Here is a 20,612-nt window from a genome sequence, read left to right as displayed (position 1 = left end):
ATATAGTATGTCTATTCTCCAACCTCTCATCCAGCAGTCTGTTTTAGCCATGCTGTCCCTTCTGACTTAACCTAAAAGTATCTTTAGCATGACTCTTGGTATAGGCAACACAACTGAGGCCCACTTTAAAATGGGATTATTTTCACCAATGACCCAGGAAGGAAGGGAAGCCTTGTAGTCCTCCAGCAGAGGCAACAAGGGGCATGGGGGAGGGCAGGAAGAGAAGGGCTGCCTGGATACAGATCTGGGTTCAGATCCTAGCTACTTAGTACCTTTGTGATCTTAGGCAACTCAGTTAACTTTTCCAGGCTTCAACTTTTCATCTGTAATATGAGGGGGTTGGATTACATCAAGGGTTCAAAACCTTTGTCATGTCATGGCTGCTAGGAAGGCCCTTAGAAGCATCATATGTCCTAGCTAGAGAACACCAGTCCAAAGTCACACAGCAAGTAGAAAAACACAGCCTAGAACCCAGGCCTAGACACCTAGGACAATATATTCTCCTCAGTTCATCCACTGTGAGCCACTCCCTCAGCTGGGGGATTCCTGGGGAGCTGCTGCCGATGGTTTAGACTAAAGCCAGCCAGCTGTGGGTTGGAGGCTTGGCTGCAAGGGGGAGGGATTTGCTGAGTTTAAAATTGAATGTTTTGGAGGGTTGGTCTGCTCTGGAAACAAACCGTTACAGACAGAGCCTCACAGTCCCAGTTTCTATCCCAGCCCATCTATCCTCTGTCCAACCCCCACATCCCAAACCCATAACTCACTGCTAGGCTCAGCAAATAGGATGTTCTGAGCTCAAAGGTAACAGGCCCTCAGCTCAGCTACCCCAGCTGCCCCTAAGACCATATTGGCAAACCTATGGCACACATGCTAGAGCATGCCAGAGGGGCTGCTCCCTTCCCCCTCTCCATGTGCCTGAGGACATTCCTCACTTCACTCTCACCTCTGCCCAGCTGCCCAATGGGAGCACTTCCTCCCTCCCCTGTCCAGGGTAAGGGGGGGGGCTCACATGCAGCATAAGGGTGGTAGTTTGGGCACTCAATCTCTAAAAGGTTCAATATCACTGCCCTAGGATTTTAGATCTAGAGATGGAAAGACCCTCAGGGACCATCTAGCCAAACCCCCTCATTTTTCAGGGGAGGAAAGTGAGACCTATGGAGTAGAAATGACTTGACCAGGGTAACATAGATTGGATCTGAGATAGAATTGGAACCCATAAGGTCTTCTGACTCTAAGCCCAGCACTATTCTCCCTATACCACCTTGTTTCTCTTATGGATCCTAAGAATGTCCATTTCTCTGACACTCTATGCTTTCCAAAGCATCTCTCACACACGGTCACTTTGGGGGGGAGATGGTGTTGGTATTCTCCCCACTTCACAGAGGAGGAGACTGAGGCTCATAGAGGGGAAGTAACTTGAATAAAGTCACACAACTTGCATCCAAACTGGGACTGGAACCCCCACCTACTGGGGACACCATTCATCCCACAGAGTTGAGAGGTGACCTGGTGTCCTGGAGAGGTGGGGGAAGCTTGGAAACTGATCCTACCCTGAGCAGACTTAGCAGGGCATTGGGCCTTTCTGCTAGCCAGATGGTGGTGGCTGCTAGATCTCCCCTAGCTCCATCCAAAGGTCCTGACTCGATTCCATCATTCTTCCCAGGCAGCCCCAAGTCCCTCGAGTGCGTGCCTCCATCACCTGGTGCTGCTGGAGAAGCCTGGGCCTCTCGGGCCCCTTCCCCCCACCCCATCCTCCCTGGCCTCTCCCCTTCCTAAATGAATTGCCAGCAACCCTGGCTGACACCCCCGATCAGATCATTTCCCCTCTGTCCAGAATGCAGCCTCTGCCAAAGGCTGATTCCTGAGCAGTCAGCAAATTCCTTGCTCCAGTGAGGCTGAAAGGTTGAGTCCATCTGTTCAGGGAGCATTTCCTTGCCTTTATTGTATTCTCTCCCTCTCACCGAGTTATTCTGGCTTCTGAGTCTTCAATTTCCTCCTGGAGTGGGGGAGGAGAGAGGAGATCATGGCAAGAACCCTGAACTTGAACACTGGGAGCCCCGAGTCTGAGCGTCTGCTTGGCCCCCATGCTAGATGTGTGACCTTGGACAAGTCCCTCAACTTTTCTGAGCCCCAGTTTCTTCCTCTGAAAAATGGGGCCCGGGTGGTTTGCATTTCTTGCCCCACAGGCTGGGAGGGGGGAAGACTGAACGTGTGAGGTCTGATCTGTCAATTCACTGGCCAGCCAGTTGTGGGCCGGCAGACTCCCGGCTCTGCTAAAACTAATGATTGCTCCCTTGTCTCCTGGGAAAGCTGGGGCTGGGGGGGGCATCTTCCCATAATCTGGGGGCCCTGGGTTTGGAGAGGATCTCCTTTAAGGCAGCGACCCCACTCTCCAGAAGAAGTTGCATTCAATCTCAACGAAACGCCACGGCAAGAGAAAGAATTTCCAAGTGGGGGTCTAGAGAAATCCCGCTCCATTCATCCGGCAACATGGCAGGAAGTATGGTAGAATGAGAAGCACTTTGGCCCACTAGACTGGCAAATCCTACGTCTGCTATGCAGCTATTTGTCGAAGCTTGGATGGCTTTATTTCCCTGGGTCTCAGTTTCCTCATCTGTAAAATGGGAGAGTTGGACTAAATGACCTCCATGGTCCCTTCTGACTCTTAAGCTATGAGCTGCTGTCCAGCTCCTTATTGCCACGGATTTATTAAGCTCAAACTGTGTGCCGAGCCTTGTGCTAGAGGCTCTGGGAGACAGAGAAAGCTTGGCTAAGACCTGGTTCCTGGGAGCTGATAGAGCTGGCCTGCATCTAACCCTGGTGGGGTGCAGTGGCTAGAGCACTCACTCAAGAGTCCCCAAGCTCTGGGTGGTACAAAGTCCTGTGCAGGCTCTCTTTGCTGAGCCTCAGTTTCCTCAGTTCTCAAATGGGGCTAATAAAACCTATACAGCCTACTCCACAGACCGGTTTGTCGTTCAGTCATTTTTCAGTCACGTCTGACTCTTTGTGACCCCATTTGGCATTTTCTTGGCACGAATCCTGGAGAGGTTTGCCATATCTTTCTCCGGCTCATTTGACAGATGAGGAAACCGAGGCAAACAGGACAAGGTCTCGATTTAATTTAAGTCATTTTGTAAACTTTAAAAAGCTGGACCAAAAAAATAAAATAAAAATAAAAAGCTGAACATGTTGTTCTTGTGTTTGTGGGCACCTGACTTCCCTGGGTAGAGCCTGGTCCTGCCTACTCAGACAGGATGCCATGACTGGAGACTCAGTACCGTAGATCTGGGCCCCCAAGTATACCATGATTTTAAACCCTTCCCTTTCATCTATGGATTGGCTCCAAAGCAGAAGAGTGCTAAAAGCTGGGCAATGGGGGTTAAGTGTCTTGCCCAGGGTCACAGAGCTACAAAGTGGCTGAATCTACATTTGAACCCAGGACCGTCCAGCTCAATCCACTGAGTCACCTAGCTGCACCCTTCCCCAACTAAACTCTTAACCCAGGCCCTAGATGGACCCTCTAGGCTCTACTGTCCCCAAACTGGTCATAGAAATAAAGAATTTTCTAAATGGCCTGGACCCTAGAGACTATCTAATCCACCTTCATCGTTGTATAGATGAAGAAAGTGACTTACCCAAAGTCACCTAGCTAGTTAACCGCAGACACCCATTGCAGTCTTAGCTGTGACCTCCTCTGTGATTCCAGCTTCACAAAGTCACCCAGGTCAGAGAGTGGGGATGGCTCAGTGTGAGAGCCCATCCCCACTCCTGGAGTCACAAGAGAAAGCAAAATCCCCAGCATGGGGAAGGGACTGATCTGCCCCACCCCCCAAACTTCCTGCCAAGGTTGCCTGGATGGCACAAAGACATCATCTCCCTAACTCGGAGTAAGAGGACAAAAATACCGTGTTCTTGAGTACCTTGAAAGGAATTCAGCCATGGGCCTACTAGAGGTGACCCACTTGATCGAACAGAGGAGAGTCACTAACCAGGGTAAGGTAGAAATAGGTCTGGTAGGGAGTCCAGGGAGCCAAACTGGGATCTCCTGGCTGTGTGACTGTGGCTAAGTCACTTACTCTTCTAGAGCCTGTTTCCTCACAGCAAACGAGGAGTAATAACCTTTCAGCTCCCTCAAGAGGGGCTGTGAGGCCTGTAAACCGATGGTGTTAGAAAGGAGGGCCCCTAAACTGCATGTAGAGGCCCCTGCTGGCTGCGTGTCGACTTAGAAAAACACAAATGAACATTATCTATGTTGTGCTGTATTTTGATTTCTTTTATTAAATTTCTCTCAATTCATTTTAATGCGCTTCCTGCCGGAGCAGTAATGATGTGAGCCTCACATTTGCCTCCTGTCTGAAGGTTTTCCTACTCTCCAAAACGAGGGGTTTCGGCTAGGGGCCCCCAAGATCTCTTTCAGCCCCAAACCCTACACTTCTAAGATCTCAGAGACCAGAGACCAGTTTGAAGTCAGAGGGCCTGGGTTCCAGTATTATCTCTGCCACTTCCTACCTGTGTTACCTTAAAGCTATCTAGAGGTTTGCAATCAAGAGACCTGAGTTTGAAAGCCATTCTTGGATTCGAGCTGGGGGATTCTGGGTAAGTCATGGGAATCTGAGATTTAGAGAGAGAAGGGGCCTTTGAGGTCATTCAGTCCAACTCCTTCATTTTCCATATGAGGAAACTGAGGCTAAGTGACTTGCCTGGGGTCACTGACACAGCTAGTAAGTGCCTGAGGTGGGTTTGGAACTTTAGCCCCCTTGGGTCTCAGTTTCCTCATCTGTAAAATGAGGACATTTGGCCTGCTCATTTCTAAGGTCTCTTAGCGGCCTAGCAGACAAGGGAAAGCAATGCCATCTATTTCTCCACTCCTTCATTTGTTTGCCAAATGTGGGAGGTAGTGATGGGAAGGTAGGACACTTGAGGCCACCTTGGCTCAAACATTCTGTTTTGGCCTGAAACGGAGATGCCTTTAATGAGGTCTGGCTGCCTCCTGGGCCAGCCAGGCAGCAGATGCAGTGCTGAGCTCCCTGGGGAGGAGGCATGCTTAAGGAATCTGGTCACTTCCTTTCCCTTTTTGTTTCTAATAAGATGTGGGGGGGAGTGGAAGGGGCGAGAAACCATCACAAGGGGAACAAGACACAGGATAAACATTGAGGGGAAAAAACAACCCTTGAAGGCCAGGGAAGCAAAGGAAAATAAATATAAGAAAACAGAATGATTCATCATCCATCACCATCTGATTGGGTTCTAGAATCACCTTGGTGCCAGGAAATGAAGCTCAGGGACCCTAGATTGGCATTTCAGTGGAGGGAATAGCATGGATCTCTGGGAGATCTTAGTCCTCCTGGGAAGAATCAGTGACTTAGTAGTTTTCTAAACCTTACCTTCTATCCTAATATCAATTCGAAGACAGAAGAACAGAAAGGGTTAGGCCAGTGATGGCTAACCTTTTAGAGACCAAGTGCCCAAATGGCAATGCTCACACTGCATGTAGGCCCCCCACCTTCCCAGATAGAGGAAGGAGGAAGCGCTCTCATTGGGCTGCTCAGCATGTGAGAAATGTCCTCAGGTGCATGTGGAGGGGGGGAACAGCCCCCTCCAGCATGCTATGGCACAGGTGCTGTAGGTTTGCCAACATGGGGCTAGGCAATGGGGGTTAAGTGACTTCCCAATCACCCAGCTAGGAAGCATTCTGAGGCCAAATTGGAATTCAGGACCTAGCTGTCCCAGTGGCTTAGTATTAATAGCTTATTTTAAAGCCCAGGAGCTCAAGAAGATAGATAGCATGATGGTGTACTGAAAAGAACATTGGATTTCAAAGAGAACCAGGGTTCAAATCCTACTACTTAGTTTGCAGCGTGACCTTAGGCAAGTCACTTCCTTTCTCTAGACTTTCATTTCCTATGCTTTCAGCTCTAAGTCCTATGCTCCTAAGGTCTCAGAGATCAGAAGATCTTCCTTCCTATCAAGGCATGGTAAAGTAGATTACATGGCGAGACTAAAGTCAGAGAGCCTGGGTTCAAATGCTGACTCTGCTACCTAGATGACTTTGGACAACTCACTCAGCCTGTTTCAAATCTAGGGACTTATGCTTCTCTAGTCTCATTCCCTCCTCTGTAAATTGAGAAGTTTGGACTAATATGACCTCTAAAGCCAAGTAGGTGGTGCAATGGACAGAGTACTGGACTGAGAGTCAGGAAGACCTGAATACAAATCTTGCCTCAAACACTAACTGTGTGACCCTGGGCAAGTCACTTAACTGCATTTGCCTAGCCCATGCTTTTCTGTCTTAGAACGAATACACAGTGCTGATTCTAAGATGGAAGGTAAGGGGTTAAAAAAAGAGTTGTTACTATGACAGGAAATGAGGATTAAAAAACAAACACAAAACCAAAAGAGTCTGGGCCTATGATTTCCTCGACTTCTCTGCAATTTCTATTCTTAGAGTTGCCTAAGGTTCTGAGAGGCTAAGGGACATGCCCAAGGTCTCACAACCAGCAACTGAACTTGACTCCAAGTCTTCCAGCCTTAGAGGCCAGCTCTCTATCCACGAGATCAAGATGCAAAAGGAAGATCCTAGATTTAACGTGGAAGGGCCCTTTGGTGCCATCTAGTATAAGCTGCTCATTTTTCAAAAGAGGAAACTGAGGCTCCAGGAAGAAGTGACTTGGCAAAGGTCACACAGGTAATAAGTAGCAGAGGTAGGATAGGAATCCAGGGGCCTTGCCATCATCACCCGTATTCCTCCCAGAAGCACCAAGTCAGCTCTTTGAAAGCCCTGAGACCACTGCTCGATGTGGACGGGGTAACGATATCAAACAACAGAGAAAGCAGTGGCCAATTCCAGCTTGACTGGCTTTCTCTGCAAGGAAGACTGACCTTTGCCCTGGGAAGGACAGAGCAAAAGTGGCTAATGGAGAGCTGATAAGCCTAGATAAGGAAGGAGATAGGAAGAGATTGACAGCTCGGCTCATCGGACCTAGGTGAACCCCATCCTCTGGTAGGAGAAGTGGGGGACTGGAACAGGCATGGGCATAGGCAAGGAGGGAGCCCTGAGTGCTCTCTTCAAGGACACACGGTCCTCCCCCGTAGAGGACGGCTTCTGTTTGTACCGTTCGGTCCCAGGGGCACCAGGGACACTGTAGAGGCCAGTAAATTAGCTGGATGGCAGAAGATATTCCTCAACCATTAGAGCTGTTCCCAGGAGAAACGGGCTGCCACGGAGGTAACCAGAGTCCCCAAAGCAAAGCCCAAAGAGGGGCACTTCCTTGTAGAAGGGATTCTGGCTAGCTCAGACAGCCACGATGAGGCTACTTTCAATTCCAAGTGTCTGTGGTTCCATGAGCTCTGCTGGGCCATGCTCCTACAGAGGCAGACTCTAGAGCCACGGCACAAAGGACTGGGCTTAGGGCTGGGTAGGAAGGGGCCTCAGTGGGACCTAGAAGTTTAGGGTAGTATTTGAGGAGGAGATGATTCACCCTTCTCCCCTGGCCCAGAGAACAGGTTTGAAAATTCTAACTCAAGGCTCAGTGGATTGAGAGCCAGGCCTAGAGATGGGAGGTCCTGGGTTCAAATCTGACCTTAGACACTTCCTAGCTCAGTGACCCTGGACAAGTCACTTAACCCCCATTGCCTAGTCCTTACCACTTTTCTGCCTTGGAACCCATACACCATATTAATTCTAAGACAGAGGGATGAGGGGTCAAAAAAAAGAAAATTGTGACTTGCTTATGTCCACGCTCACAATTGGGGTTCAAGTGCTGAAGGGAGAGGGCAAGCTGGGGGACAGGGCCCCAAGAGAAGCTCAGACCCCCAGCTAGCCAAGGCTGCGCTTTCAGGCACTGAACCGTGGGGAGTCTGGAGGAGAAGAAAGCTGCTCGATGCTTTCCCCTATTTCATAACTTGGCCCCAGACCCAAACCTGAAGTCAGAGGGCTGGAAGCCGGCAGAAGTCCCAGCCAAGCACGGACCTTCGCCCTGCGTCTTTCTCTCCGCTCCCCAGGTCATTTCCCTGACATAAACCAGGGCTGCATTCCGGAAACCAATGAGCAAAGAGGAGAAGGCTGGGGGAGATAAAGGACAAGGAGATAGGGGAGGGGAGGAGGAGAGGCAGGCCCAGCCATTATGGACACGGCCATCGATATCGTCACCGGGAGTGGTGCCAGTGTGCCGGGAGGACCCCGGGCTGGACGGTGCCTGGTGGAATGAATGGACCATCCAGAGGGCAGAGTCTGGGCCATAAAGAGCTGGTAGCCAGCACTGGGATGGAGAAGACTTACTAGTTTGCCCAGGCTGGCCCGCTGACTTGTGAACTCATTTAATGCCAGTGCTCTTTGCTGACAGCTCCATAATTCCAGGAAGATAAGGGCCAGGAAGAGATGCCAGAGGGCAGAGGAAGCTAGGTTGTGGGGGTCTCCCCAGCTTATCAGCTCTACCTCGGCCTCTTCTCCCAGGCATGGTTCCTGGCTGCCTCCTAGCTCGCCCTCCCTTCCCCCAAGGCTACAGGCAGGGCCCTGGACTTTCTCCCTAGAACTCTTCAAATGTTCCCCTCTTATGCCCCATCTCCTCTGCCCCAACCCTCAGGTGACTTGAGGAACTTGGGCAGGCTCTCCTGAGCATGAAAGTGCTCATTCAGCTGGGGACACGGTGGGGAAAGTGCAGCAGGCAGGTGGGGGAAGGACTGGGAACTGGAGGGGTGGGGGAGGTAACTTCCTAGGACCCTCAGAGGATCCTGAACTCAGAACTGGAGCAGTCCAACACCTTCATTTTACAGAGGAGGAAACTGAGGCCCAGGGAGGGCAAGGAACTTATCCATGGTCCCACATGTTACCATTGCACCATGATGGTGAACCTATGGCACACAGAGACCTCTCTGTGGACACAAGCACCATCCCCCTCCAGAGTTCATTACTAGAAAGGCAGAGCTGCTCCCTTCCCCCTCTCCACTGTGTCTCCCTGCCACTCTGCCCTGCAGCCCAATGGAAATGCTCACTTCCTCCCCTGAGCAGAGTGCCTGGGCCACTCCCTCCCTTTTTCCTACCCCTGTCTGGGGTAAGGTGATGGGGGAAGAGAGGCACTTGGTCTAAGGAGAGTGGGGCAGGGCATGGTACAGCACCCTGAGGGGTGGGGTATGGCATGCAGTGTCTAAAAGGTTTGCCATCACTGCCATAGCAGAACTAGAATTTGAACTCACAACCTCTTACCTAAATTTAGCCCAGCATTGTTTCCACCTCAATATACTGCCTGACACTCTACCATCTAGGCAGCTGTTTATTCTACCTACAGGGTCTCTCCTTGCCTTCAAAAGGGCAGCATGATGGAAAAGGAAAGTTATGGCCTAGGAATCAGAGGTCATAAGTTCAAATTTCAGCTCTGCTAATCAACTTGCATTTATGAAGTACCCACTTTGTACTGGGCGCCATACCAAGAGGATACAAAGACAATGGTGACTCAACTCCTCCCTTCAAGGATGGTGGCCATATTCCCATGTGCCCCGTTGGGCCTTGGTTTCCCAAGTGGGACTCGATGATTCTTAAGGTCTCTTCCTACTTCCTTCCTAGGATTCAATGATAAGATTCTATGGCCACCCACCGATGCTTTCCAATCAGAGTATGTGACACATGGTTGGAGATGAGGACTTTGGGGAACAAGCTCCAGTTGAGTTTTCCCCTAAAGAATCAGCTTCCTGTCCTGACCCACACAGGCCTGGACCCATAGTCCTCCTGGGTTTTCTGGCATCAGACCACATGTGGAGAATCATGGTCAATGGTGAGAGCCACACATGAAGAAGGCCCTTGATTACCTGGAGGATGGTCAGAAGAGGTCCTCCGGGATGATAAAAGGCCCTGAGTCCAGATATTTGAGGACCCCCTGAAGTGAGCAGGAATGTGGAGCCTGGAGGAAGGAGGACCGGGGCCGGGGGTGGCCAGGGGGGCCAGAGGTGACACTTATTCTGCTTGGTCCCAGACAGACTCAGGACAAGGCAGTGGAAGTCCAGAAGGGACCAACTTAGACATCACCATGGTGAGAGCTGTCCAGAAGTGGCAAGGGCTGCCTCCAGAGGGAGGGAGGGCTTTCCCTTCACTGAATTTGTCCAGTATCATTTGGGATATAGATTAGATTAGAAGGTCTCTGCGATCTCCTCCATCTTGGAGATTCTGAGATTCTGTTTTCAAAGGGGACCAAGGAAATGGACAGGAGGGCTAGAGGAGAGAGGGCATGTAAAATGTGACTCAGTTGCCTATAACCAAGGAGGAGTGTAGAGAAAGTACTTTCCCCTGTGGGTTCATGGATTTGGAGTCAAAGGATGTGAGTTCAAATCTCATCCCTGTGACTTACTACCTTACAGGACCTTGAACAACTCACTTCACAGTTCTCTAGACCTTGGTGTCTTCACAGACACAAAATCTCCTCTTTAAGCCCTGATCTAGAGGTGTTTCCATTCTACCTGCAGTATAGAACATGGGAAGAGATGAATAACTAGTGGGATCAAGAAAGGCTTCCTGTAAGGGTTGCTACTTGAATCGAGCCTTGAACAATTATTAGGTATTTGAGTGTGTCCCAGGCGTGCAAAGGCTCAGAGATGGGAGAGGAAGGGCCTAATAGCAAACACCACAGATCTAGTGAAAAGCAGTTGCCGCCCACAAAGAATTTACCTTATGGTACATGAACAGGACCTGCTGTTATTGTCATCAGCCCTCCCAGGGTAGTTAAAAGGATCAGAAACCTTAATTAAGCTCTAATGGTGGGATTTCAGGCACCAGCCTCTTGAAACATGGTGGAAGAGAGGCTGGCAGGGAGAGCAGGGCTTGAGATAAGCCTGACGGGCTCAAGGGATTTAGAGTCTGAAGGGACCTCAAACCACTCGTTTTACAGAGGAAGAAACTGAGTCTCGGAGAACAGAAAGGAAGAAGCTTTTCCAGGGATTTAAAGGCGAATTCTCTGGTTTCCAGCACAGTGTGCTTTGTGTGTCCCGGCAGAATGCTTGCGCCAACTTCCCAGTGATGGGGAGGTTTCCAGAGGGGTCTAGTGCGGTTTCCCAGGCCCCCAGGAAGGAGAGAGGCCAGACTTTCTCAGTCAGAGAGAAGCCAGGCAGGACAATGGGAAGGGGAAACAGATCCATCTGGAGGCCAGTGTGAAGCTCCAGCCAGCTCGGGGTGGGGGCTGCATGATAGGAAACAGCTTGGCGGAGAGGGAAGGCCTCGTGTGCAGACCAGGTCTGGGCCCTGTCCCACTGGAAGCTGGAACAGGAGAGCTGGGGGGGTGGGGGTGCTGATTCAAGACAGCTGTGGCTTCTCCACCCTGGGGGACCTTTGCACTTTGCCCCTGGCCCCAGTATACCCTGCTCCTGTCTTCCTGGAGGCAGCAGAGGCAGTCGAAGGCTCTCGGCAATCGCCCAGGGCCTCTGGAGGCATTTGGAGGCTCCAGTGGGGGGCTCTTGAGCAGCCCCAGCCCAACCCGGCCATCCTGGGAAGGCCTAGTGGGAGTCCTACAGGGAGACGAGTCGTGCTGGCTTAGGCCAGCCACAGCCACGGAAGCATGATGGTCCTGGCTGGCCTCTGGGCTTTCCTTCTGTGTGGTACGTGGACGACTTCCTTTCTTCCATTTGGGGGCAGGCAGACTGAGTGGGGCTGGATCCTCGTGGCGGGTGGCTGCTGGGTCCTCTACCTTTTCCCACCCCTTTCTCCCCTCCTCCCCCAGCTTTCTCAAGAAAACTGCTCCTCGGGGGAGAGCCTGGGGAGAAAAGATCAGAGCCATCTTGAGCTCAAAGGGCCTTTAGAAGGCAGCTAACCCAGCTCTTGCCTTTTATAAATGGGGAAACTGAGGGAGGTCCAGAGAGTAGAATGGTGAAGAAACTTCTTTTCCTTTTTGTGTCATTCATACCAACAGACATTTAGGACCCCAAATAGGAAGCCTGGCATAAGGACAAGAGTATTGGACTTGTAGGTGGGAGACCTGAGTTCAAATCCCAGCCCAGTCTCTTCCATGCTGTGTGAACTTGGCTTGCTGTTGCTGTTGGGGTTGAGGCATGTCTGACTCTTGGTGGCTCCTTCTGGAGTATTCTTGGCAAAGATATTGAAGTGGTTTACCATTTCCTTCTCCAGCTCATTTGATAGATGAAGAAACTGAGGCAAATAGAGTGAAATGACTTGACCAGGGTCACACAGCTAGGAAGTATCTGAGGCTGGATTTGAACTCAGAAAGAGGAGTTCTCCTGTCTCCAAGTCGAGAGCTGCTCTATCCACTGTACAATCTAGCTGCCCTCCCTTGGCTAAGTCACTCAATCTCTCTGAGGTTAAGGTTCTCTCCTCTACAAAATGAGAGGGTTGGACTAGCTGATACCTCAGGTCTCTTTTAGCTTGAAGTCTATGATTCCAGTACAGCCTAGTTCTCTGGGCCTCAGTTTCCTCTCCTGAAAATAACAATAATACAGGAGCTTCTTCTTAGTGGTTTTGTGGAGAAAGTGCTTCAGAGATGAAAGGCGTTAGAGAAATGGGAGTTTTCCTCCTCATTGCTGCTCTTTCTGCTTCCATCCTCATCCTTGCCCTGATTGCCCCATGCCCAGAGCCTCCTCTGGCTCCTCCGACCAAATCCCAGCCTAGATGGGGTGCCAGGGGCCGGGCAAATCCCTTAAGCTATGGACTACTTTGCCCAACTTGGGAATGGCCAACCCCAGAGAAGCTTCCAGAATTTCAGTTTCTGCCTGGGGGCCAAGGACAGCGCCTGGCGCAACACTGGGGAAAGAGCTAGGAAGAAAGTGCTTCGAAGGCCTTAAGGCCCGGGGGAAATGGCCTTGTTTCCAGGAGAGTTGTTGCATCCTCTCCTTCCAGTCCAAACCTACACAGGCTGCCTTGGGCCCGCCCTGTTTAGCAGTGCCCTACTGTGTGCCCAGGGCCAGGGAGCACACATTGGTGCTTGGGGGAGGAGGCTGGTTCGTGTTTATCGGCTAACTCTCCAGGGGAGGAGGATTCACTCAGGTGGGTCACAGCTAAGCCACCCCACCCTCCAGCCCCTCCTCCAGTGCCATCTTGGAGCTTCATGGGTTAACGAAGGTCCCTAAAAGAGGCATTACTAGGTGGTGGCACTGCAGTGGATAAGAGCACTAAGGGAACACCAAATCTGGCCTCAGACAGGCCCTGGGCAAGTCACATCGCCCTTTTACCTCAGTTTCCTCATCTGCAAAATGAGCCAGAGAATGAAATAATAAACCACATCGGTATCTGCCAGGAAAACCCCAAAGGACGTTAGGAAGAGGGAGGATACTTTTGTGATTGGGCCTCTCGTTTTCTCAGGGTGGCTTCTCACCTTCAAACCTTGGCCTGGGAGTTGTTTAACCTTTGTTCTGTTTAAAGGGCCACCATCAAAATAAAATCCCCACTAAGCTTCCGAGGATCCGTGGCTCGTCTTCCCCGAGCTCCAATCAGAGTGGGGCAGCCGGGCGGCTTGTCCAGCCCCACCTGCACAGGCTAAAAGTGACCGGATCCCCCACTGCCTTTCGGCTAAATGCCACCGGATGGCAATGGAAAGGGCAAGGGGCCAGGGTGGGAGGAAGAGGCTCCTGGGAGGTTGGAGCTGCAAGAGCTCATCCCAACAGAGATGATAGAATCCAACTCTCTCTCCCCTTTTGACCGAAGAAGCAGACCCAGAGACAGGAAGCACTCTCCCTGAAGTCACACAGCCAATGTGGCAGAGCTAGGATTTGAACTCAGGTCTTCTACCCTGAGCTCCAAAATGGCTTCTACTGGATCTCCAAGAGTCCCAGGTTTAAAAGAAAAATAACAAAATCAAGGCCAGGCTGAGGGGCTCCAAGTGACTGTTTTCTCTTACTGTTTTCTAGCCTGTGTCCTAGGCCACCCAAAGCAAACAACATCTGGAGGAGAGGATATGAGAAACTGTTCTGTGACCCCGCCGGTAAGTATGGCTGACCCCCTTCCCCAAACGGGGCCCCTCAGAGCACGTGGCTTTGGCTGGCCTCCGGCCTCCAAGCCTCCCTCCCTTTCCAACCCCTTCCCACCAGGCTCACTCCTGGTTCCCTGGCTCAGGGGCTCTGGTTCTGATTAACTGCTGAAAAATTGCTTGTTAGTCCTTAGCCCGCCCCCCCTGCCCCCAGCCTCCACCAATATCCCACCTTCAGAGGCACCAGTGGGGTCCAGAGGTGCCAGAGCACCCTTTGGTTGGCAAGCCCTGAGCTGAGACAGGGGAGGAGAAACAAAGGGAATGGGGACTTTGGGGGAGAGAGATGGGCGGGGGAAGAGAGAAGGGAGGGAAGAGGAGGGAGGGGGAGAGAGAGAGAGAAGAAGAGAGAGCCAGAGAAGGAGAAAGGAGAGAAAAGGGGGAGAGGGGAAGAGGAGAGAGAGCCAGAGGAAGACAGAGAGAGAAGGAAGGAAATGGGAAGGGAGAGAGAGGGGGAAAGAGGAAAGGAGGAGAGAGAGAGAGAGAGAGAGAGAGAGAGAGAGAGAGAGAGAGAGAGAGAGAGAGAGAGAGAGAGAGAGAGAGAGAGAGAAAGAGAGAGAGAGAGAGAGAGAGAGGGGAAGGGGAGGATAAAGGGAGGAGGGACAAAGGGAAGGAGAGAAAGAGTGGGAAAAGAAGGAGGAGGAAGAGAAAAAGTGAAGGAAGAGATAAGCAGAGAGATGACAAAGGCCAGGAGGGAAGGAGAGACAGGAAGAGAAGAGTGAGAAAGGATGGAAGGAGGCATAGAATTGGAAGGAGAGATATAAAATGGGTGAAGGAGGATTAGGGGAGAGAAGCCATCAGTGCCTCCAAATACCACCGCAAGCTCCCCAGACCCTAGGCTAGCCTGGACTTGGCCAAAGGGATGGAGGCCTGTCACGCCTGGCCCCCCTAGGCCTCCCCACAGCTTCCCATGTTTCCAAGGGCCTCTCAGCCCCTCACACCCAGGAAGCACTTAATAGCTGCGTGCTTATTTGAATGCCACAAATTGCAGAGGGGTGGAGGGGAGGGGCACTGATCATTCTAGTTATGGAAATTGGAAAATTAGCAGAATCTTCCCCAAGCCAACCCCAGGCATCCAAGCCACCGAGGAGCATCCAGATGTTCAGACTGCTCTCTCCTCCCACCTCTTCCACCCTCAAAAGCATCTGTATGGGCTGTTTCCCCTCTGAGGACAACCTAGGATAAAGCCTTGTGAGATGACTCTAGTTAGGAGGCATGATAGGGAAAAACCAGAGAAAGAGCGTGAAAGAGGGCAGCTAGGAGGCTCAGTGGATAGAAAGGCAGGCCTAGAGGTCCTGGGTTCAAATCTGCCATCAGACACGTCCTAGCTGTGATCCTAGGCAAAATCACTTAACCTCCATTGCCTAGTCCTTGCTGCTTTTCTGTCTTAGAATCAAGATACTCATTCATTCTAAGATGGAAGGAAGGAAGGAAGGAAGGAAGGAAGGAAGGAAGGAAGGAAGGAAGGAAGGAAGGAAGGAAGGAAGGAAGGAAGAAAGGAAGAAGACTGATAGGCAGTAGTCAGGCAAAAAGGTGGAGAGGCTAGTATCCCAAACCCAGTGAGAAGGAGTATCCCAAATCCAAGAGGAATGGGTAGTCAGTAGTCAAAGGCTACCCAGAGGTCAGGGAGGAAAAGGACATCCTTAGAGCTTCCTGAGGCCTCTTTTCTGTAGCTAAACCCACCAGGGCCTGAACTCTGAGGCACATAGTTTGATATCGTGACTGTAAGGACCAAGGGTCCAGGCTCTACCTGACCCAAACCACTGTGTGTATGTGCCATGTCAGTATCTTCCAGTCACAGCTGTCAACACCACTGGCCGGCTCAAGGACCTTCGACGGCAGATGGAGGCTCATAATCTCGATGCCTACATCATTCCTGACACTGATGCCCACATGGTGAGTGGCCACCCTGATGACCCCCAATCCAATGTTAGTCGCCGAGAGAAGAGACTCAAGCTGGAAATGAAAGAGGCTGAGGGGAATCTGTAAGGAGAAAAGGGGTGATCTTATAAAAGGGTTGAACTAGATTATTTAAGAGTGTGGTCGCCAGGAATTATATTAACTCCAAAGAGATTTATTTACAATTTATTTACAAAATGTGGAAAGAGTGAAGTAAGGAAAATCAGAGAGAGGATAGGATAAGATATCTAGCCTAAGCACTAAGTAATTTACTTCTGGCCCCTAGCCCAACCCGGGCAGGCAGAGTGGATTCTTGGGGAAAAACTCTCTCAAGAGGCTAGTCTCTCCTGAGGCTAATTTCTTCAGAATATATCCAGGAAAGGAATCAGCTTTCACTCACCACGTGTCAGTCCAAGTCTCATCAGGAACAGGGTCTCAGGTCCAGTCAGCAGATTTCTCCTTTAGCCTCCCCTTCAAAGAATTAAGAACTGCCAGAAGACTTCATTCAGGAAGTTGTCACTCTCTGTTCAAGACACTTTCTCTTGCATCACTTACTGTGTCTTACTCCACTTTTTACGTGGACAAATCATAATCTAAAACCTTGCTTAGGACTGCCCAGGAGGCAGGCAGTCAATTCTGATTGGTCACTCACCACTGCACATGTGGGTCACAGACCTCCCACTCAATGATTAAGTGGGGTGTTTACACTTTTGGTAATTAGAGCTAAACATGGGCAGATCTCCATACTCAACTTTTAAGTAGGGTGTTTACACTTTTGGTAATTAAGTCTAAAATTAGGCAGGGGTTACAATTTAATCTTCACAATCAGGGGAGATTTTAATCTTCACAGATCTCACAACATGGAAGGCAGGTTGGGGAGACACAGTAGGACAGAGAGGCACAGGTCTGCTCACCAAATTCCAGGGAGGAGCAACAAGCTGGAAATGTGAAGAACTTCCTGGCTTAATTAAGCATTAATTAACTAATTAAGTGCTGTGTGTGTATAAAGCACTGGGTTAAGTCCTCAAGATACAAATGGACAAGTGAGATGGTCATTGTTCTCAAGGAGCCCATGCTCTAATGGGAGAGCCAATACCTACAAAAAGTTTCAGAGAGAGACAGAAGGAAAGGTCCCATGAGCCTTAGAGGCAGCAGCAAAGCCAGATGGTAAGTCCTGTGCTTCAATGCCATTTCCAATGACAAAATTTCATCCATTTCTGAGGTTGAACCATTTGATATGGCCAAGAACTTTGGTCACAAGAACATTCTTTTCTGGGTCTTTAGGTCATCCTCCTAAAACTCAGGTGTGACGTGTCACTTCCAAGATCAGATGGGAAATCCTCTGTTTGGCATTCAAAGCTCTCCATGACCTGGCCTTTTCCTGCCTCCTAGTCTTTAGACACACACTCTGTGATGGAGCACGGCCTGTCTCCTTGCTTTCCCTCATCTACAACACCCCATCTTCTGACTCTGTCCTGCCTGTTCCTTGTGCCTGGAATGTTCAAAAGGCTTTTCCCAGTGTCCCTCAATGCTAGGCCCTCCTCTGTGGCATACATTTCTCCATACATTTCTGCCATACAGAGCTGGTCACTGAGATCTCTCCCATTAGATCATGAGCTCCTGGAGGTTAGGCATTGTGTTTCTGCCTTTCTTTGCATTCCAGTGCCTAGCAGAGTACCCAGCATACAGTAAGTGTTTAATAAGTGCTGGTAGGTAAAGATGCTGATGAAGGTGACTTTATCAGCCAGACTGATAGGACAAGTAGAATGAGAGAAATAGGGGACAAATGGGGAACTGGAGACAGGGGTCTGGGTAGGTCAATCAATTGAACACATTTATTAAGTGCTTACTGTATGCCAGGCACTATGCAGGCTTCTGGGGATTCAAAGAAAAGCAGAAAACAGCCCTTGCCCTCATAGAATTTCCATTCTAAAGGAGGAAAGAGCAAGCCCATCAACAGGCATAGAAAAAAATGAAGATGGTTACTTTAGGTTACTTTAGGAGGCAGGGGTCAAGGGACTAAAGACAAGTGGGGAGGACTAGGAAAGACAATACAGAGAGGCTGAGGAGAGAAACTATTCCAGGGACCCTGGAGGCAACCAGAGCAAAGGCACAAAGATGGGAGATGGAGCCTGGTCTGACAAACTCTGAAGTGCTTAAAATTGCTGTGTGAACAACCATTTCAAAGCTGGTTTGCACATTCAAAAGTCAAATCTACATCAAGACCTGATCTGGGCCCAGTCTTCCTGTGTGAGGTCCTGAGGGGACAAGGGGAAGAGGAGATACAGTTCCTAACCAGGCAACTCTGTAGTAGAGCTGGAGGGGAGATTCACATGGATAAAACAGTAAGAAAATATTCTGGCACCAAGTGCTGTAAAAGCTAAGGGAAGGGGCAGTTAGTAAGGAGGGGTAATAGAAACAACAGCTCTCATTTCTGAGCTTCCATTTAAGACCTGTAAAGTGCTTTCCTCCTGGTCAACCTTGGAAGTGGGTAGTGCAAAGACTATTAGACCCACATTACAGGAAACTGAGGCTCAGAGAGATGAATTACCTTACCCAGGACTATCCAGCTAAAAAGTATCAGAGCTGGGGGCAGTTAGGTGGCTCAGTGGATGGAGAGCCAGGCCTAGAGATGGGAGGTCCTAGGTTCAAATATGGCCTCAGACACATCCTAGCTGTGTGACCCTGGGCAAGTCACTTAACCTCCATTGCCTAGCCCTTTCTGTTCTTCTGCCTTGGAACCAACAAACAGTATTGAGTCAAAGACAGAAGGTGAGGGTTAAAACAACAACAACAACAACAACAACAAAAGTATCAGAGCCAGGACTTGAATTCAGGTCTTCTGATAAATAGTCCAACATTCTTTTCACAGCACCATGCCAAGGAAGGCTTCACAGAGGAGGACAAACTGGAACTGGGCTAGAATGGAAGGCTAGATTTGGGGGAGGAAGAAGAAGGGAGGGAATCCTAGGTGAAAGGGGACCCAGGATGCAAAAAGCTCACAAGAGCATCTGGTTGATTTTCCAGAGTGAGTACATTGCCAAACACGACGAGAGACGCTGGTGGATCTCCGGCTTTAGTGGCTCTGCAGGTGAGGGCTTTCATCCTTCTGGCCAGGGGGAGACCTCCTTCCATAATCCACCTCCCACCCCCAGCCAGTGTCAAAGGACTCAGGCCACCCATGCCCCTGGCTCATCTTTGGCACTGGAGGGAGATCTGGAACCCAGGTCCTCTGCCTCCCATGAATAAAGCAGTTCTGAATATTTTTAAGTAAAGGCTATTCTAAATGTGCCCTAAAACTTCACATACTTCATTCTCTTGGCCCATACTAGTCAAGGAAATCCAAGGCTCTTGAGGGCCAACATAGACCACCCAATCCATACTAGAAGAGGATAACCAGGGAATCTCCCAGGGGATAGATGTGGGAGTTAGGTAAGGGAGGAGGGACATGCTACAGTTCCTTCCTACAGCTCTTGGGGTTTGTTCTGGGCCATCACCTCTGGGGTTCTATCCCTAACCCCTCCCTCTCCGAGGATCTGCCTCTCCTGATCCATCGCTAAACTGTCCATTGGTCTGCCAGGGTCCCACATCCCTCTCCCCTCCCAAACTGTGAAAAATTCCTTAGAAGACCTCTGCTGACTGCACAACCTTACACACAGTAGGCCATGAACATCTATGTTTAGTGGACTGAGCTAACCATATTATGTGCTGGGTGCTGTGGAGTCCACAGAGATAAGCAAGGCCTGTGTCTGGCTCTCAAGAACTAGAAATGGAAAGACATAGACAAAAAGGCAGGTAAAACCAGGTAGGGACTGCCATGGGTTGGGAAGAAAATACAAAGCACTCCTAGCTGGTTATCCACAAAGTAAAAGGAAAGAACTTCTGTCAAGACTCAAAGTTGTGAAGACAGGAACCCTTGGGTTCAAATATGACCTCATGTACTTTCTAGCTGTGTGGCCCTAGATAAGTCACTTAACCCCAACTGCCTAGCCCATACCACTCTCTTGCCTTGGAACCAATACTCAGTATTCATTCCAAGACAGAATATAAGGGTTATTTTTTAAAAAGGCCCAATGTCATTTGATGAAATGCCCAGGTACAGTGGAAAAAGCACAAAACTAGGAATCAGTGCACCCAAATTCAAATTGTAGCTCTGCTACTTGATGACAGTGTGACCTCAGATAAGTCACTCTATCTCTCTGGGTCTCAGTTTCTTCCTCTGAAAAGTGAAGGGTTCAACCATATGATCTCTGAGGTCCCTTCTAGACCTAGGATCCTATGTGTGACCTTGGACCAGTCCCTTCCCCTTTCTGAGGCTCAATTTCCCCATCTAGAAAACAAAGGTTTGGACTTGATGGCCTCTGAGGAAACTTTCAGCTCTTAAACTGTGATTTTTGCCTTCCCCCAACCCTAGGAAATGCAGTGGTATCCAAGACAAAGGCAGCTCTGTGGACTGACAGCCGCTACTGGATTCAGGCAGAACGACAAATGGACTGCAACTGGGAACTACATAAGCAAAGTATGGAAGAGGGGCCTTCCGCTCCCTAACAAATGTGGCTCTCTCCTCTGGGTGCACAGAGGAGGAGATTTTCACATGAAACATTGGCAGGCCTGGTGTATCCAAGAAAAAGCAGTCACATGACTCTGCTTCCCAGGAGTCCCAGCGTCAGAATGTAGCGATTCAGGGAAGCCCATGAGGGTATTTCCAAGAAGCTCTTGTGTTTGGGTGAGGCCTTAATCCTTGGAGTTACCCCCCAAGGC

At 50.0% G+C, this 20,612-nt stretch overlaps 1 protein-coding gene across 1 annotated transcript in view; it reads left to right on the top strand.

The window, feature by feature from the left end:
* Positions 1 to 11,262: 11,262 nt before the first annotated feature.
* Positions 11,263 to 20,612, top strand: part of XPNPEP2 (X-prolyl aminopeptidase 2) — a 48,036-nt gene continuing 38,686 nt past the window's right edge. Inside the window, exons 1-5 of the mRNA XM_001373697.5 lie at positions 11,263 to 11,577; positions 13,837 to 13,910; positions 15,738 to 15,848; positions 18,879 to 18,942; positions 20,266 to 20,370. Of these exons, the coding sequence (XP_001373734.3) occupies positions 11,538 to 11,577; positions 13,837 to 13,910; positions 15,738 to 15,848; positions 18,879 to 18,942; positions 20,266 to 20,370 (394 nt within the window). The 5' untranslated portion in view covers positions 11,263 to 11,537. The remainder of the gene's footprint in view (positions 11,578 to 13,836; positions 13,911 to 15,737; positions 15,849 to 18,878; positions 18,943 to 20,265; positions 20,371 to 20,612) is intronic.

The sequence above is a fragment of the Monodelphis domestica genome, chromosome X (genome assembly GCF_027887165.1).
Source record: "Monodelphis domestica isolate mMonDom1 chromosome X, mMonDom1.pri, whole genome shotgun sequence".
Taxonomy (NCBI): Eukaryota; Metazoa; Chordata; class Mammalia; order Didelphimorphia; family Didelphidae; genus Monodelphis; species Monodelphis domestica.
This window is presented reverse-complemented; position numbering and strand designations above follow the sequence as displayed.